Source organism: Rousettus aegyptiacus, unplaced genomic scaffold (genome assembly GCF_014176215.1).
Source record: "Rousettus aegyptiacus isolate mRouAeg1 unplaced genomic scaffold, mRouAeg1.p scaffold_m13_p_2, whole genome shotgun sequence".
In the NCBI taxonomy this organism is placed as follows: Eukaryota; Metazoa; Chordata; class Mammalia; order Chiroptera; family Pteropodidae; genus Rousettus; species Rousettus aegyptiacus.
Window position 1 is genome coordinate 43,191,256 of NW_023416295.1, and position 19,786 is coordinate 43,211,041.

Below are 19,786 nucleotides of genomic sequence, written 5' to 3' on the forward strand. Positions count from 1 at the left end.
GCCTACCTCTTTGTACAATAAAATTACATTTTCAGGCCCATCCCTGATGACTGCCTGGTTTTATATTAGATTATGCCAATGAGATATTGGGATTTTTAATTCGTGGTCTCTCTCTTTCTTAGGCTTTTGTTATCTTTTGTGGCCTTGGCATCAACAACACAATTATGTACGATCAAGTGAAGAAGTCTTGGGCGAAGCAGTCCGTGGCTCTTGATGTAAGTACAGTATTTGCGTCAGGATTGTATGCTAAAGCACCCTAATTTTATAAGGGAAAAAATCCTTGGGGCTTAGTTTCTCAATTTAAATATTCGTTAGGTCTTAATTATTTTGGAGTCATAGATTTGAATCTAATGAAAGCTAGAGACGTCTCTAGAAGAATGCACTTATGCACACAATATATAATTTCAGGGAGTTTACAGATTTCTTGAAGCTCATCCATGTATGTCATATGGTTTGATATAGATTTTTAAATATTAAGTTTATTAAAAGTGATGATAGAAAAATAATTTCACAGGATTTTAAGTATATTAGGAATATACTTAAAATATTAAAAATATTCTGTAAACACCCCCCCCCCCCCAAATATTCTGTGTACCAAGTAAGATGTTGATAGAAAGAGAAAACCGAGGGAGAGAATGAGCAGGCAAGTCAGTGGTACCTGCACGGCTCTGATTTGAGGTTTACAAGACATGAAATTATAGTTAACTATCAGTATACTTTTTCTCTTAACTAGACCATGAACTCTACAAGCACAGTGATTTTTATCTTTTTCACACATATTCTCAGTGCCTAGCATCGTACTTAACACAGAGGAGGTATTTATTGAGCAGTCTTTGGAGGGAGGGGAAGGAGGAGGAAGGAAAGTAAAGAAGAAGGGATTTTTTTTGTTGTTGCTCTTTCTCCGAATTAGTCCTGCTTTGTTTATATGTAACATCTTTGTACTAGGAATTAAAACAATATATACAGGATGAAGTAATACATAGGTGAACTGCAAACAAGAAACCAACCAATAAAAACCACTGTAGAGTGTTAAGGTCTGTGTGCAGAACTATATTCAAGTTTGGGCTCTGTCACCTACCTCGTTTGTGAGAAATAAATGAGATGATGCATGCGAAGATTTTAATATGCAGTCAATAAAATTATAGCAATAACAATAATATTATGGCAATAACAATAATACTATATTATTACTTGTAGTAGTATATTTATTACTGAGGAATCACCGTGGATTAGGAGAAAGAACAAAGGGCAGGAATTTGGAAGAGCAAATGTTTAGTCATGCCTCCTTCGCCATCGTCAAAAATTTGCTGCTCTCCCTAGAGTTGCTTTATGCATTGTCTCTGAGTTTCTGCAAATATGAATATGGGGACACACTGTATACTAGCCCCACCTAAATGTCACTTTATATTGCCACAGTATAATTCACACACACACACATGGGGTGAGGGGAGAGAGGGAGAGGTCCGCAGAACATTTCATATATACTTAAAATCTCACTCCTCACCTTCCTCATAGTGGATCTTCTCCATGTTGAGAAGGGACTAGAATAACTGGGTTGAAGCATGAATGGTCATTTACTAATGAAAGTCAGCATTCTCACTGGTACTACTTCCCAATCCCCATGTCACGCCCCGCTGTCCCCCTCCCCGGACACACACACCCAAGGAGCCACAGATCCCATTACCGAGAAAATGCTAATATAGTCACAATCTTCTCATCCATGAATGGCTCATTTGGCTTCATGGTGAACACCCTCTTGTTTGTGTAACTCAGATAGTGTCCTTAGACACAAAAATTATTGCTGACACTCTCGAATTTCCAACACAGCTCTGAGCCTTGTGACAATCACACTTTCAGAGGTTGGTTTATACATGTGGACTTCTGTGTTCTGTGCGCTTCATTCTGTGGCGGTGTCAGAAGTGCCATTCCCAGTCAGAATTCTTGTGCTGTCGTCTCGGCTTTGTCTTTCCCACCGCCACTCAATCCTACCTCACCAGACACCAGACTCTAGACTTTAATGATCAGGTGGCGTTCACCCCCCTCTCTGGCCTGGGAATCTACACACAAGAATATCTAGAAGGATTTCTTATTTCAGGACTTTGCGAAGACAAGAAATGCTTTGTTGAGAACTACTAAACCCAAACTCTGGAATGAGGTCTACATATAATATAGTATACATTAACTTCTAAATAAATACATATGTAGTTTACATATATATACTTATAAATATTATATGTGAACATGAATTATGAAATATTTATGTAAATATTTCTGTTGAAACTATATGCTTATATTTATGTATTTATAAGTTCCTTAGTCTAGTGAGAGATTTAAGGTATTTTGTAAGGATGCAAATGATCTAGCAAATTTTTTTGAAGGTAAAATAATAGTAATAACAACAACAACAGAGCTGAAAGAGAGAGACAGAGAGGGAGAAGGAGAAAGAGAGAACTTGCAAAGTTGGGAGACAAAACCACATGCAATGCTATCCTTACATCATCTGCATCGCTCCTCCCCCAAGGACATGGAATAAGCCTCTCCTTTTTTGTACTGCGGCTAAGGAAAGATTCCCCACTCAAATCTGGCACGTTATTCTTCTTGCTTGTCTCATTTTTGCTTATTTTCTTCAGTTTTTATCCTACTTGATCTTGCCTAAGATCTATGTCTAAATGTAGCTCTTTTATTCCCATAATCTTATCGCAATGTCATTTTTTTCATTTGGCAACATGAGTGGAGGGAAATAATTCACTCCTGGCCCCCAGTGACAATAACCACTCTAGAAGCCTTCATGGCCTGGAGAGGTAATATGAATACATTTCTTCCTGCGTGTTCACGAGACTCTTGAGAGACAGCACATTCTCTTCTGTGTTTTAAAAATTCTTTCCCCTAGGCATTTGAAATAAAAATACCCCCTTGGTGGATCCTCTGGAAGTAAATATTCTCCAGATAAATTCTCTGGGAAAGCTAATCCTCACCAATGCTGGCCAAAACGTTCAGGGCTCACTAGAAGTACACATTTAACACAGGCCTTGCTTCATTCGCATCAATATCTTCTATAGAAGGAGTCTGCTGACTTCATCCAAGCAAAAGGCAGTGTAGGGACAAGATTTAAAGCTTGTTTTTGACATTGATCTAATAAGTCGAGTTAGGATTGAATCCTGGTTCAGGACTGTTGATCTTGGTCAAGCTACTTAACCTCTCAATCTCACTTTTTTCGTACATTAAATTAGTATGCTAAGAAAGGTGTTTAAACAGTTAAATAAAAATAATGCAGTGTTTAGAGAGAGTGTTTAGTTACAGTTACAGTTAGCACTTAATAAAAGTTAGTTGTTCTATTTACCTGAGCACTTGCTGTCTGTCCTACATTTGCACTGAGTTCTGTTTGCTTAGCCCAAGATTTGCTGTAAAACTGCAGGGGCTGGGGTAGAGGTGGAATTTTTTGCCTCTTTTATCAGGAGGATAATTTTCTGCTTGAAGTCTGAGCTGTAAACAGACTCCCCCATTTCCTAGTTCCCCGCTTTACACCATGGAGCATCCCAGCAGCGTTACAGCCACAGCCGCCGTGCTCCGATGCACTGCTGCTCACTGCCGCTCATTCACTATGAGCTCGTCATCTGTGGCCCCTGTTATCCTATGGGTTTCTGCAGAAAAGTCCAGGGCACGGGAATACAAAACTCCCCGAGTCTGATGCGACCATGCAGGTCTTCTACAGCTAGCTACACATCTCAAGGGCAATGCCTCCCAGGAAAGACTTGCCGTGCTGGAGAGTCCCTTCCTCGTTACCACGTGCTGGCAACTTCAACCCATTTTAGACTAATCCACGAATGGTAAAAAATAGAAATATAAACATACAAAATATTTTCTACTCTTCTGGCCTTTAAAAAGTGAAGCGACTAATACGTTATTTGGATTTCGATCAGCAATTGAATTATAAACAATTATTTTGATGATTGCTTTTCTTAATTTCTCATAATTTAGTTATGTAATTCCATTGTTAAAGTCCTTTTTCTAACAACATAAAATTAATACTCTAAAGCTATTAAAGAGCAGAGATGCTCTTAAAGCTGAACAAAGAAAGAAATTTACTATCATTTTTAATAACTTTAATTTTATGATCTTGATTTCCATTCTGCATGAGCAGCCCAGAGCTTCAATAAGAAATATACTAATGTACGTTCACATTATTTGAGAATAAGTATTGACGATAAAGAGGAAGAACTTGACCTGTAAATCCAGGATACAGATAAAATACAGTACTAGTGTTGATGTAGAATATTACTTCTTCATTTTGAACATCAAGAATTGTCCTTTGGGGTGTCTTTCATAGATATTGCAAATGAAGCTTCACCTAATATGGATGAGAAATTTTCCAGGAAATATAAGGCAGTGTATTAAGGGACATCTTATATACCTTTATGATCAGAGGAGGGAAGGAATGAGGGTCAAACAGAGGGTGTGGAAAGGCATATGCAATCAGGAGCCAAGCCCCATTTATTTTACCTCCCCAAAGCCTCTCCTATCCATTTTATTCTTCCAATTGCCACAGCAACCATCCTACTTAAGGGCTTCATTACCTCTCAGCTGCACAATTTTAATAGCCTTCTATTTGTTCTTCCTAAATTGTAATTTAGATTGCATCACTCACCCACTCATAGACCTTAAATTATTCCCCCATTACCTATCAAACTACAAACTTCTTGGCCTTCATGATCCTTGGAAATCTCATACCAAACTATTTTTTTTACCCGGCTTTATTTCTCTTCTCAGAGCATTCTATGCTACTTACAAACTCAACTACATCTTAGTCTACAAATCAGCCACCTGCTTCTCTGCCATTTGATCTTCACTTTGACATTCTCTCCACTTTAGTTATTCTCTATTTCAATTACGGCATCTCCCTCAAATTTATCCCATCATTCAAAGTTCGATTTAAATGAAATCTTCTCTCTAAAGCTTTTAATCCCATGGCTATTTGTTCCTCTCTTTGCCCTATATTGCAGTTAATTGTGAGTCTATATGTTTTCTTCTGCTAGAACATATGTTCATTAAACTATGCAATCATGTCTTACGTATATTTTATTCCTTTCAGTGTTTTAAATATCAAGATACTTAATAAAAAGTGTTTTGAATAAATGAATGCATGCAGCCACAAATAATTATTTTGGTCTGCCATGTCAATATTCCAAAAAGGAAAATTTGGGCTTTGATGGAGGAGCTGGCAGCCACTTTAGTGGCTGGACACAGACTTGCATGTGTTATTGTTATAGAAAATGTACAAAGTATTTAGAAGAAATCGAAATCAGTGTTACCTTAATGCTTAAAAATGGCCACCTTACCATTTGGGTTGACAATTTTTTCTTACTCTCAACCCTTTTAAAATGTCACTGTCTTCTGGCTTCCACTGTTACTAATGGAAAAACCTACCATCATTCTTCTTGTTCCCTTTAATTTAACGTGTCTTTATTTTTCACTGCTTTTATCATTTTCTTTTTATCCTTGTTTTGCAGTCATTTGACTATGTTATGCCTACATGTATTTTCCTTTGTATTTCTTTTGCTTGGGGTTCACTGCGCTTCTTCAATTAAAGGGTCGATAACTTTTATTAATCTCAGAAAATATTTAACTAATATCTCTTCAAATATTTACTTTTTCCTATTCTCCCTCTTTCTTTCTAGGCTCAGTTACCATATGTTGAATCACGTGTTACTGGTCCACAGATCTCGTACACTCTAATTTTTTTTATTCTTTTTTCTTTCATGCTTCAGTTTGGGGATTTTCTTAGAGTTTGCTGACTTCTATAAAGTCCATTCATTTCTGATATTATACTGTAGTAATATAATAATGTATTATATTAATATTATTTGTTTCAGTTATACATTTTGATTTGGTTCTTTTATCAACTTTCATATCTCTGCTGAAACTTCCCAACTGTTGTTATGTCTAACTTTTCCTCAAAAATTTTAGCATGTAATTCTTCACAGGTTATTATATACTTCCAGACTTTAGTTCTAACATCAGGGGTATCTATGAGCCTGCCTGTATTGATTGTTTCTTTCTTGACTAGGGGTCACATTTTTCTTTCTTTGCATAATTTCACAAATATTTATTGCATACCAAACATCTTGTATAGAAAAAATAAAGTGGATAAAGTTTTTACTAGATACCGTTTGAGTTAAATAATTTTTTTGTTGTGTTCTGTTTTTCATAGGGAAGATATGTGATTTTTTTTTATGTCAGGGAGGTAGTATGAAGGGCTGATCATTTTAATTCAACCACCTGTAGTGCCTAGCTGGAGATAGGCTGGAGCTTTCATTCATTTCAGTTTATTTCTGGTTTCAGAAGAGATCGTGACTATCTCTCCGTGCTCTTCAACCCAACTGTAACTACTCAGGCTACGTTGAGTGACTGGTTACAATCAAGATTTGAACTGGAAGGAGTTCGAATTGCAGCTTGAGTTCATTTCAGTTCACTTCTTAATTCAACTCCAGCAGGGCCTCAAACCTAAGTAATGTACAAGAAAATAAAATTTTTATTGTTCAGTGCTATACTCACTGCCACTATCGCAGCAGACTTCCCATAGAGGAGAAATGTCAAGCTGAGAGCTTTACTTTTGCATTTGTGGCTCTCGCGGTTACCAATATGTCATGTCAGCCTGCACTGTCATTAAAAACTTACCTTGTTTTCTTAGTTTCAGCAATTACTCTGATGATGATAGGCTAATCTTTTACCTACCTATAAGCAATTGGTCCCAGACATGAAAGCAGTCACTGCTCTTTATTCATTTATAAAAGACTCCTGGCTGGAATTTAGTTCATTTGGATTTCTCTGTGTAAATCACTCACCCTTTGACAACTCTAAAATGAAGTAGGAATTTTATCTCTTTTTTTCTTGTTGTTATGAAGGTATTGACAGTCGTTTAAGATCTTCATTCTATTTGGAAGTGGAAACCTCTGGCCAATTCTTTTTACTTTTTACTGCCGATTGATATGGATACATTAGTATTAATTTTTTTTTTTTTGTAAATTCATGGTATTTTGTCAGTAAGGTAGTTGAACATATTTATAGTCTGTTATCATCAATCTCTCTCCTTGAATTGTTAGTATTCCTTGCTTTATATGCATTTTGATTCCATATTACTTGCACAAATAGGTTCCCAACTGGAAAGTGTTTCTTTTACAGATTAAAAAATACTCCTTTGTTTTATTTGATTGCTTTTTACCTGGAAATCTATTTAGTTGGAAATTAATCTTGTAATCTGTGCTCTTTTATTCTACTTATTTTTTTCACTACAATTATTCAGTGATTATTTCTTATGTTCTGAGCACTATGTTGGACACCGGAAATAAAGCAGTGAGCAAAACAGATGGGGTTCCTTTCCTTGCAGAGTTTAGAGTGCAAAGCAGACAAAAAAAAAAAGTCATGCAAATCAGAATTTAATAACAGTTGTGATAAATTCCACAAGGAGAAAATACCACATGTCATAAGAGGATCTAACACTGGGGTTTCGGGTAAGACCTCTCTAAGGGATGTACATTTAAACCAACAGTTCCTTACTCATTCTTTCATTTTTATTCCTTCTATTTCAAGCATATTTCTTATAAACTGCATACATATGAATCTAATTTTTTAATCTAATCTGAGAATCTTTGTTTTTCATGAGAGATTTTGTTTTATATCCATTACCTTATTTTTTCTGAATTTTTATTTTGTTTTCCTTTTCTGAATCTTACAATATATAGATTATATTTTGCTTGATTTTTTTTACTCCAGTGAAATGGAAATTATCATGCTTCTTTTACAAAAATGTTCTTTAATCAATATTCCTCTAATTAATCAACACAAAAATGAACCAATATCATTTAACTTTTCACTATGTAAGAAAATAAATCGAGTATGTGCTTACCTGCAGTTTGCTAGTTTTCATTCATGTATTATAGTATTTTAATTACATTATCAGTAAATTGTTACATTTATATAATGCAGTTACTTTTTCAGAAAGTACTGTTTATATTTTTTTGTATTAATAGAATAGAATCTATGTCTAATACTTATTTAGACATAGATTTTGTTTTGGTAATCGAATCTTGCCTATCAAACCACCCCAGAACTTATTATCTTAAAACAACTATTTTATCATTTCTCAGTAAGAAATACATCTTGATATATCTTCACCTCAGAAACTTCTCTTATGCCTCTTCCACCATCCCCAGAGAAAACCACGGTTCTGAATTTTCCACCATAGATTAGTCTTACCTGTTTAGAATTTCACATAAATTAAACTATACAATATATATTCTTTTTTATAAGACTTTTTTCAACCAACATAAGGCATTTGAGATTTATCCATGTTGAGTATATAAGTTTTTTTTTCCTTTTTAATTGCTTAGTAGTATTCCATTGTGGGGTTATACCACCATTTGTTTATTCATTCTCTTATTGATCAATACATTGGTTTTTCCACTTTGGGGCTATATGAATAAAGTTCCTTGAACATTTTTGTACAGGTATGTTTGTGAACATATGCTTTTATTTCTCTTGAACTAATGCCTAGTATTAGAATTACTGGGTCAAAAGGTCAGTGTATGCAGCATAGGGAATGTACTTAGCATTAATGTATTGGCTAGATGGAGAGCCAGAGGAGAGAAAAAACAATTAGGGAGATCATTTTATAAACTATATAAATGTCTAACCAATGTCCTATACACCTGAAATTTTTAAAAAGGTCAGTGTATATTTAATTTTAGGAGAAGCTGCCAGATATTTGTGATTGTACCATTGTACTTTCTTCCAAGTAACTATTAAAGTTTTAGTGCCTTCAAAATCTCATCACTCTTTGGTGCTGTCATTGTTTTCAATTTTTACCATTTTGGTAGGTGTGTAATGGTATTTTATTCTAGTCTTGATTTTCAATTCTCTGACGACTAATAATTGTATATACTTTTTCATGTACTCATTTACCATTCATATATCTTCTTTTGTGAACTGTCTAAACTTCAGTTGAAATGTTTGTCTTTTTATTATTGAGTAGTAGGAATTTTTTATATATCCTGGACGCCCATTTGGTCAGATATCTATACTGTGAATATTTTCTCTAAATCTGGATCTTGCTTATTCATTTTTTTAATTGTATCTTTTGATAAGCAGACATTTTTAGTTTTGATGAAGTCTAGTTTGTCATTTAAAAATTTTGGGGGGTTATTACTTTATGTAAACTAAGAAATCTTTGCCTGCCCACAACTCAAGAATATATTCCTTTATCTTTTCCTCTAAACGCTTTATGGTTTTAGCTTTTACATTTAGCTCTATAATCCATCTCAATAATTTTTGTATACAATAGCAGTTGAAGTTTATTTTTTTAGTTGTATTATTTATTGAAAAGTTCTTTTTTCTTCATTGGATTACTCTGGCACTTTGTTGAAAAACAAATGACCATGTAAGTGTCACATCATTTTGGGCCTGTATATTCTTTTCCATTGATTTGTTGATCCTGAGTGCTTACATTAAAAAAATATGCGTATTTATTAACTTCAATGTCAATTTAAATTCTACTATTATAATTTGGTTAACATAAGAAAAATTTTTGTATTTTAACCCATCTCCATTTGCATGTTGTTGTCTGCATATTCAATCGTTGAATATTTGTTGGGCTTCTAGTTTGTGGTGGATGATATTCTAAGAACTGAATATTGATCAGTGAACAAACAAATAATATTCATATTTCATAGATCTTGTATCCCAGTGGGAAAAGACAGGCAGTAATGAGTAAACAAATGTGTCATAAAAAAAAACAAAGCAGAATGTTTTAATAAAGAGTGATTGGAAATGAGTTTACTACAGGAGAGTTCTCCCGAAAAAGTGAGAGTTGAGCTTTGATATCTCATTCTTTCATTTGTTTGTTTATTTTTAATATTTTATCTGAACTTATTTTACCTGTATGGCTTTCTGCTCCAGTTTCAATGGGCTCTTTCTTTTTGTAGCTTATTAAAGGCACTAAGCATAAGATTTCTGAAAGGTAATGGCCCTCACGTGAAATGGTTATTAGAGATACATTCTCTTTGAGTTTTCAGGATGGCACCCCCTTTCCCTTGGACTTTAGTGTTTACCCACTGGCAAATCTTTGAGACTGGTCTTGAGCTTCTTTCACTGTCCCCTTATGTACTATAGAATCTTCTGTATTAGATATACAAAAGAGGAGCAAACTGATGTTAATTCCTAAGCTGATTCTCAGTATCTGGTACATAGGCTCAGATCTAGCGTGGTTCTCCTGGGCTGAAATGGCATATTCATCCCCCAAGCCAGTGGACTCTGAATCTCTTGTGTATAGGGGTGTGTCTTTGTTTCTGGTTCACCACTGTAAGTCCAGTGCCAGCATAAGACCTGGCCACACAGTACAAATGCAAAAAATATTTATTGAGTAAATCAAAACTACTAAAGTACAAATAAAGATTATAATTAAAGTACAATAAGAATCTCGATCCTCAGCATACACTGCTACTGAAGTTTTCTATGAAGTTCAGTGAAATAGTTAAAAGTGTGACCTTTAAAATTAGACTGTTCGGATTTTAATTCTAGCTCTGTCACTTTCTATCTGTGTATCTCTTGACAAGTCACTTAATTTCTCTGTGCTCCATTTTTCTCACTTCTGAAGCTTGTGGAATTGTTATGAGGGTGTCATGAAATAATGCAAATAAAGTCCTTAGCACAGGGCTCATAAATTGCTAGTAATAATTATTACTTGTATTTAATATCCACCATCATTCAGTGTTTTATTTGTAGTGACTCTGTCCCTAAAGATGAAGGCTAGTACTTCAGAAACAGCTGCCGTTCAGTAGAAGGTCAACTGATTAATTTTCTGGTTAGTAAAGATCCTGAGTCTCTGAGTGGAAGCCCTAACACTATAGGAAGGAACGGTACCCTCCTGTCTGTCTGCTTTCAGACCAGGGGGACTGCTTGAGGAACAATGCCCTCTGTCTTCTTTCGCATCAAGAAGACTGCTTCATTTCAGGGGATGAAATAGGATTAAGCCGCCAGTTATTTTTCTCAGTACAGCTGCATCTGCTTTATAATTGGTAAAAATTCTCCCCAAAATCTAGTAATGGGTTCTCAGTTTTAGTGACAGTTTCTGGGTTTTCATTTAGGTATTTTGAGGAAAGTGGGAGAACCTACTTCAAGAATCAGCCAGATAACATTTTTTTAAATAATGTTTTTTTAGAACACTTTAGATATACAGAAAAATTGGGAAGATAGTACAGAGAGAGACTTCTCATATACTCTGCACCAGTTTCCCCAATTATTAACATATTATATTAGTATGGTACATTTATTATAATTAATGAACTAATATTACTATATTATTATTAACTAAAGTCTATACTTTCTCCAGATTTCTTACTATTTACCTAATATCCCTTCTCTGTTTAGGTTTTCATCCAGAATTTGCTACTACATTTAGTCATCATGTCCCCTGAGGCCCCCTTTGTCTGTGACAGTATTTCAGAGATTTTTTTTTTATGACCTCGATAGTTTTGAGAAATACCATTTAAGTATTTTGTGAAATGTACTTCTGTCGAGATTCATCTGATGTTTTTCTCATGATTAGACTAAGATTTTGGGTTTTGAGGGTAAGACCACAAAAGTAAAGTTCCATTTTCATCACATTATATCAAGGATACAAATTTTCAACTTGACTTATCACTGTAAATGTTGACCTTGATCACTTGGCCAAGGTAATGTTTGTCAGGTCTTCCCACCGTAAAGTTACTGCCCCCCACCCTTTCAAAACTGTACGCTTTAGAAGGAAGTCACTATGCGCAGACACACCTAAAGAGTGGAGATGTATGCTTGACCTCTGTGAGAGGGAACTAGCTAATAAATTATCTAGAATTTTTCTATACAGGGTATTTGTTTTTTCCACCATTTATTTATTCAATTGTTTATCTCAGTATGGTATCATGGATATTTATCTTATACTTTGGGTTATAATCCACTATTACTTTGTTTATCAGATATCATTTTGCACCAGAATCCAATAAGGTAATCTCTTAACAACAATGAGGAATTTATGGATAAGAACAAGTAGTGCTTTCCTTTAAAAATAGTCAACAGGGGAGTCTATGCATGTCTCCCAATAATACTATCATTGTTTAAATATTTCTGAAACACTCTAATAAAAACTGTGAGTTTTATAAGAAATAGTCATATGTAATGAATGAATCACCTACTATGTAGCAAGAACTTACTTAGTTCTCACCAAAACAACATGGAATAGACAATATGTAAATTTCATAAGCCATCATGTAATTCTTCCAGTAATTCGGTCTCATAGAGTTTAGAGACAAGTGAATGTGTGGTTCCCACATGGGGTTTATGAGTTTCAAGAGACAGGTAGGTACAAGGTTGGGAAGCATGGAGGAGGGGCATCTATATCGGAGAGTTGAGTCATTATTGCTTTGTAGAGATGATAACTTCTAAGTGACAGATGGCAGTAAGGTCTAAAATTTAGAAAGACAACGAGCAGAAGCACACCAGGCAGAAAGAGGGTGGTGGGCAGAAGCAGAGAAGGCTGAGTTAACATGCTGTTCAGGGTAGTCCCAGCATCTCAGTACACTCAGAGCGAAGGGCACACTGAGGGAGAGGCAAGACAACAGGTAGCCGGGGCCAAGTCACCAAAGTCACTTGCGCTACCCAAAGGAACTGGAACTTGATTCTAAAGGCAATGGAGAATCGTTGAAGAGTTTTCAAGCAGGAGAGGAGCACGATCAGTTTTGACAGTTTAGAGGGATCATTCTGGCAGTTATAGAGAGAAACTTAATCTCCATACTTCATACTCATACTTTGTTTTTTAATAAAAAGTTGACCATATTTTCATTTTATTTCCCGTTAAATGATATTTGGTGGCTTTATAAAATCAAATCCCTCAATTGATTCAGCATCAGTGCCATGATCTAAAGAATGTGCTTTGGGATCCTGGGCAAGAGTTCCCAACATGCAGGATGTCTGGAGTAACTTAGCATAGTCCCTGTGGTAACGTGTTCTGGCTTATTTGTTTAAATTTTATTATTATTATTGACATTCTTATTCTTTCTTCTCCTGTTATTCTTTGATACTCTTTAAAATGCTACATGTCTTAAATGCTCATCATGTGTCAGGCACTATGTTAAGTTCTAAATATATACTTAATTTAAACTTAACCAAAACAGTCTGTAGTAGTAGACGGTATTATTGCCATTTGACAAATGAGCAAATTTGGGCTCAGAAGGGTTTAGAAACTTGCCAGGAGAAGTTTTGTAGCTTGCGTTGCACAGATAGAAGTAAAGCTGTTATTTAAGCTCAGGTCTGTTTGTTTAAAGGGGCCATGTTTCACAAATTGTGCTACAAGATCTCTTTAGGGGAGTATCCTATCAATTTTAGGACTGCATTTACCACTGAAGTCCTTGACTGGCCATAATGGAAGTGAGAAGAGAGCCAAAGTAAAGGACCTGTTTTCTACACCAGGAAAGCATGCTTCTGATTCATGAGACAGTGATGACAGTGATTAAGGGAAAAATCATGAAGAGCAAGTTGATCTAAAAGTTAAAACTGAGTAAAGCACCCTTTGAAATGTGTTGTCTTCCTTCTTCTCTTTTGCGTCACTGAAAATTACTAACTTATCAGTAAAGAAAATTCTTTCAACCCAATGGCTTTGGCTCTGCAGTGCAGATTCTAGGAGTAATAGCCTGGGTCTATATTAAGCTTCAGCAACTCAGTCTTTTATTTAGTCCTATCGGAAGTCAATTGGCTCAGGTGGATACTTCAAGTGTGAGAAAGAGAACAGCATTTCTCTTTCTCAGTGGAGTAGCCATACATGAGCCAGCCTGCTTCTTTTATAAAACACGATCCTGTAACACCAAGGTTCAGAGTCAAATAAGTAAAGAAGAGAGAGAGGAGAGAGGAGAGATGAAGGAAGGAAGGAAAGGCGGGAGAAAGAAGACGAGGAAGGAGAGAGGAAGGAAAGGAGGCAGGAAGGAAGGAAATGAAGGTTGGAAGGTAAGAGGAAGAGAGGGGGAGAGGGTGAAGAAAAGAAAATTTAATGATCTGCTAAACTAATGAATGCTTGATGTGAGATCTTATTGTGAAAATTGAAGAGGAAGTTGAATTTCACATTTCTGTATGATGATTATATGATGGAGACAACACAAGAATACATAGGAACTTGAGGGCCAAGGTAAAAATATAAGCCAGGAACTTGTAGATATTTCAAAAAAGTCCTTGAATTTCCATAGTATTTCATGTCTTTAGGAGTTCAAGACAATCTTACCCAGATTTTGAAACAGGCTTTAGTTGACACCTGGATTACATTAATCTGTGGATGGGACAGCATAGCAAGTCCCAGTTGAAGGCTGATGTTGTTTACTTTATTCATTGTTTCTTAACCAACTATCTTGAAATTTAGTGGCTTAAAACACAATTTTGCTTATAATCTTATGGGCCAGAATTCCAAAAGAGCCAGAATAAGTGGTTCATTTTTGATCCACATGGTATCACCTTGGGTGGTTGGGCTGAAAGATGCATTTCAAGATGGCCTCTTGATTCAATCATATGTGTGACTTCATGGTGCTCCTTGGCTGCTCTCTCCTTATGCTTGGCGTTTTAGTTTCTCCATGTGGCTGGAGCTTCCCCCAAGGTAAATAGACCTTCTACTAAATGGTTCAGATCTACAAGAAAGAATGTTTAAAGGGCCAGAAAATAAAAGCTTCCAGTCTTTTAAGTTCTGGGCCCAGTGCAACTGGCACAGTAACACTATTACATATTATCTCGTTAGTAAAGAAGTCACAGACCCCACCCAGAGTCAGGGGGAGGGAACATAGCCTTCACCTTTCATGGGGAGAATGTCGAAGAAGATGTGGTTTTCTTAATCTGCCACAGATAATAATTTGGGTATAGCTATGGAGTACCTGTTGAGTTTCAAGATTTATGTAATAAAAGATATGTCATCCTTGTGTAAGTACACAGGTAACAGTATTTAGCAACTTATGAGCAGAGGGTAAATTAAAGGTACTTTGGGTAGCTACTAAATAAACGTCAGTGTTGACATTATATCCTAGCTAATGGGTAGCATTTATAATTACGGAAGTATTGTAAGGGCTTTTCAAAATTAGATTGAAATTTGGAGTGTGAGCATCAATATTAACATTTTAATTTGGTAATGACATAGAATGATTAAGTTAAATCTTTGCCTTGGGTGAATAAATGATGAATGCATTCTTCATCTTAAGTTGAGGACTCTGTCAAACTACTGGAGAGGTTGACTCTATAGCTTTGAATGAAACAAATACAAAAATGAAATGTCTATTCTGTCAAGAAAATTAATTAAAAGAGAATCCAGCCAAGACAGGCAGGTCTCACACTGAGCTAGAATTCTAATTTTCCTACATGGGGACATTGTTGTCAAGGCGGATTTCAATACACCAAGCTCTTTGGAGAACTTTTACTCACATCCCCCTGAACACAATTTGGTAGATGTTTTAATTTTATTTCTATTTCCATATAAACAGGAAGTCTATTTTTTCAAAACTAAAATGCATCTTGAAATGCATCTTTCAGCCCAACCACCCAAGGTGATACCATTTTAAGTGCCCAATAAGATGAACTCAGTAAGAACTTGATACTTTCTTGTAACTACATCTCTTATACCTGCTACTAATTTGTCCTCTTACCTGAGAAAGTCACTATTTCTTATATCACAGAGGACTAGAGGCTGCCTACAGAGCTGATAGGTTTATTGCCCGTACAAATTTCACCTAATACAAAATGAAATTGAAAATCAAAATTTATCTATGTTTGAGGTATATCCCCAATCAGTTAAATTTAGGCATCTATAATATTCTCAAAATACATCTTTACATCTCTTTCATCAGCAGCATCCTGGGCCGAATGAGTTTGACCCAGAGGGTCATTTCTTATTTTCTACCATTTCCAGTGATTGCAAATGTATGGCATACATGCTACCTCTCTTCCCAATCAACACCTATGGAAGGCATCGCTAATCAATCACAGCATGCCTTCCCACTGAGCCTCTTCTTGAGCCTCAACAATCATTTTCTGTGTAATGTTGCATACAACTACTAGCAGCCAAATAAAATTGGAACCCTAAATAAAATTTATTTACCAAGATGAGAAAAGGAAGCCAAAATGTCTATCACAATAGCTTATACGTAGTAGGTACCCCATAAATATATGTTGATGTGAACTACAAGTGTGGCCCTTCTTTCCCGAATGTAGTAGTTAAAAAAGCAGCTGATCTTAAAGCCACTCTGACAACTGAGCATTTAATTTATTGCCCCAGATTCAGTGGTATCTTTTATTCTACTTTAAATTTGAAAAGTTTGTCTTTTTTAGATTTTTAAAAATTTTTTTTTATGACAGATATATTTCAAAGGTCATGGTAGCAGATCACACAGCAGACATAATTATCTGAAGTACCTTTTCAAACATTTCATTCCTTTAAACAGCAGGCAGTTTCTTAGATATTTGATACTATAAACTGATGATTTTTCAGTTTCTACACATTCTCTCAGTCGCCATATCTTTGAAGGCTGTTAAGAAATCCTGGGGTATAGTTCTTTATTCAGTTAGATGACACTCGTGTCAGGTCATTTCAAGTAAATTGGCCTTTCATTCCTTGTGGATTGTCACCATTCTTGGCTGGAGGCCTACTGCTGATAACGAAGCTTCTTTATTTCTTTGGAGTTCATCAATATAAATTATTTGAGATTTTACTCCAAATCGGCTTAACTTAACCCTGATATCAGTTTAGTTTCCAGGTGCCACCAAGTGCCACTTGGCCACCAGAACCGTAAACATATCAGTAAATATTCACGCAGCCCTTTTTTTTGCCTGAGACAGCCCATTGGAGTCCTCAGCAGGGTCTGAGTTCTTCCTCCTTGTTATGTTTTTATATTTGTGCTTCTGTCAGCCAGAATCTGTAGTGGTTCGTTTGGTCCATTTCTCATTTCAGGAGCAAATGGCAGCCCAAATTCCAAATAAGCTAACATTCAAAACTATCGATTTGAAAGATTTTACTCAAGATTAGTTCCTGGGATTGCAAGGAAAGCATTTGGTTCTGGTCTTGAACCACATGTGGCAGAGGGCAAGTCTTGATACAACAGTCCTATTTCATAGCTCTGCTCATTGTTTTTCTTTTGAAATATAGTTGTCTTTTCCTGCCGTGGAAACTCAACACAAAAACATGACTTCTTTACTCTGTTATTCATAGGTCTGATAATTGCTTTATCTTGCTCTTTTTTTTTTTTTTCTTTTTTGCTAGGGGCAAGTTTAATCCAAAAGTTAATTGAAGTTAGTGAGGTTTTGCAGATCGTGATTTATTTTTGAAACTATAAAGATTTAAGTTAGAGGTCATCAACAAAACTGAATCACTAGTTTTTACTTTAAAATATTTCCTAAATTAATACAAATATAAAAGATAAGTCTCTCTGGGATAGAAAAAATTTTCTTGTGAAAATTTAATGTGTTTTGTGGCTCAACAATTTACTTTTGTATGTGAGCTTTACACAAATTTTATTTAGCTGTCAAAAAAATGAACAAGTGTGTGTATTATGGCTAAATCTTCATAATCTAACAATGCTCCTCATAAAGGAAGTTTTTATATAAGATTTGCAAATCCTCCTTTCTTTAAAACTATTACAATGCATTCAATTAAAGCTTTTTTACTTGATCAAAGATATTATTACTCAAAAATGGATGGTATACCTAGTTCCTTGATATGAAATATATAACTTAGGGAATTCTTATAAAGTTAATATAGTCTAGAATCATGGAGGAAGTTTTAATATATAATAGGGTTCAACAATAGTAATTAAGAATATATTATTATTTAAGTTTTATTATCAAATATAGAACGTTGCCTGGTTTTAGTCATTAGATGTGCCATACAGTCATATATATGTATATAACAATAATGATTCTCTTTTGAATACTGGCTATGTTAAAAGAGATTATGAATTGCTTTCCTTATATTTTCTTCAGCGTCATCTATGGATTTGTCACAGATCTTAGATTTATGAGGTTATTTGACATTGTTGAAAATATTCCAGACTCAAGGTATTTGGTAGGCTTGCCAGATAAACTACTATGGAGAAAAAAATCACTGGAAGATGTGAGGTGGAGGTGGGGAAAGGAATATGAATATTTTGGGATGTGGCTTAGAGTTTTCCACATTTGTTTCCACCCTTCTTAATTTGGAGCAAGTAGAAGTAGGGTTGCCAGGTAAAAACACAGACACCCAGTTAAATTTGAATTTAGGATCAATAGTAAATAATATTTTTAGTATAAGTATGTCCCAAATATTGCAAATATTATTGATCTGAAATTCAAATTTAACTGAGTGTCCTGTATTTTTATTTGCTAAATCCAGCAATCTTATCTACACCATTTAGTTTATGTTCTAAGACATATTATGATTCATTGAGAAAAAGGCATCAGTTATGGGCACTAATAATACGGGATGTGGATTCTTTTGAGATTATTTTTTTTATTCCTCGATTCGTCAAATATTTACTGAGTGACAACTGAGTATCAGGCGTACTCCTAGGGACAGGCTATACCTTAGAGACCAAAACCAGGTCTGATCTTTACCTTCATGGTGTTTAAGGTCTAGTGAGGAAGGTAGGTGGTGAACAAACTAACAATAACTCCCAACTGTGATAAATAGTGTAAAGGAAATGGCTTGTTAACTCAGAAAATAACAGAGAGTGAGGTAGTTTCTTGAGGTGGTAGGGGATGATCTCATTGAAGAGGTGACATTTAACCTAATTTCAGAAGGATACAAATACCAACCAGGTGACGAGCGTGGGGAAGACTCTAAAGTGAAAAAGAGCTTGGTGTACAGAAGGACCACAAGGAGACGAGTGTGACTGGAGTGTGTAGGAGCGTGCACAGTGTGACGTGCAGTCTGAGAGGGCACCAAGGGCCAGATTATGCAGGACCGGTCAGGTCACTGTTTGGGATTTGGACGTTATTCTAAGTATAATGGGAAGCCACTGATGAGTTTTCAGCTGAGGGATGGCAGGATCTGTTTATACTTCTAAAATATCACTCTGGCTGATGTATGTATGCCAAAAAAATCAGAGAGGGCCATGGTAAAATTGAGAGATTATTGCCAGAGCCCAGGTTGGAGAAAATGGTTCACTCGACCTGGGTAGTGATAATGGAAGTGGAAAGAGTCAAAACATAGAAGTGGAAAATGACATGTTTTTCTGATGGATTTATATGTGGGACAGAGGAAGGGGAAAACCAAGGATAACCTTCAGGTTTCTGGTTTAAACAATAGACCGGATGGAGTGCCATTTGTGGAGCTGGGGAAGACAGGAGAGAAATGGATTTGTAACATTAGTTTCCTATGGCTTCTGTAATAAATTGCCACAAATTTAGTGGATTAAAACAACACACATTTATTATCTTAAAGTTCTGGAGATCAGAAGTCTCAAATGGGTCTCCTTGAGTTAGAATCGAAGTGCGGGTAGAACTGTGTTCCTTCTAGGGGAGAAACAAGGGACAGTCTGTTTCCTTGCTTTTTCCAGTCTCTAGAGGCTACCTTCATTTCTTGGTTTGTGTTTTCCCTCCATCTTAGAGTTAGCAGTGACAGGTCAAGTCTTATTCACATTGTATTACTATGACTCTGATGCTCCTGCTTTCCTCTTGGCTTGTAAGGACTTCTGTGATTACATTAAGCTCACCGAGATAGCAAAGATAATCTTTCCATCTCAGGGTTAGCTGATATCAATCTTGA

At 35.7% G+C, this 19,786-nt stretch overlaps 1 protein-coding gene across 3 annotated transcripts in view; it reads left to right on the forward strand.

Annotated features, from left to right (window-relative positions):
• PDE11A (phosphodiesterase 11A) overlaps positions 1-19,786 on the forward strand; it is a 312,968-nt gene that overhangs the window by 166,925 nt on the left and 126,257 nt on the right. For all 3 annotated transcript variants that reach the window (XM_016152597.2, XM_016152596.2, XM_036236781.1), the window contains one exon: positions 123-215. In XM_016152597.2, coding sequence (XP_016008083.2) covers positions 123-215 — 93 coding nt within the window. The remainder of the gene's footprint in view (positions 1-122; positions 216-19,786) is intronic.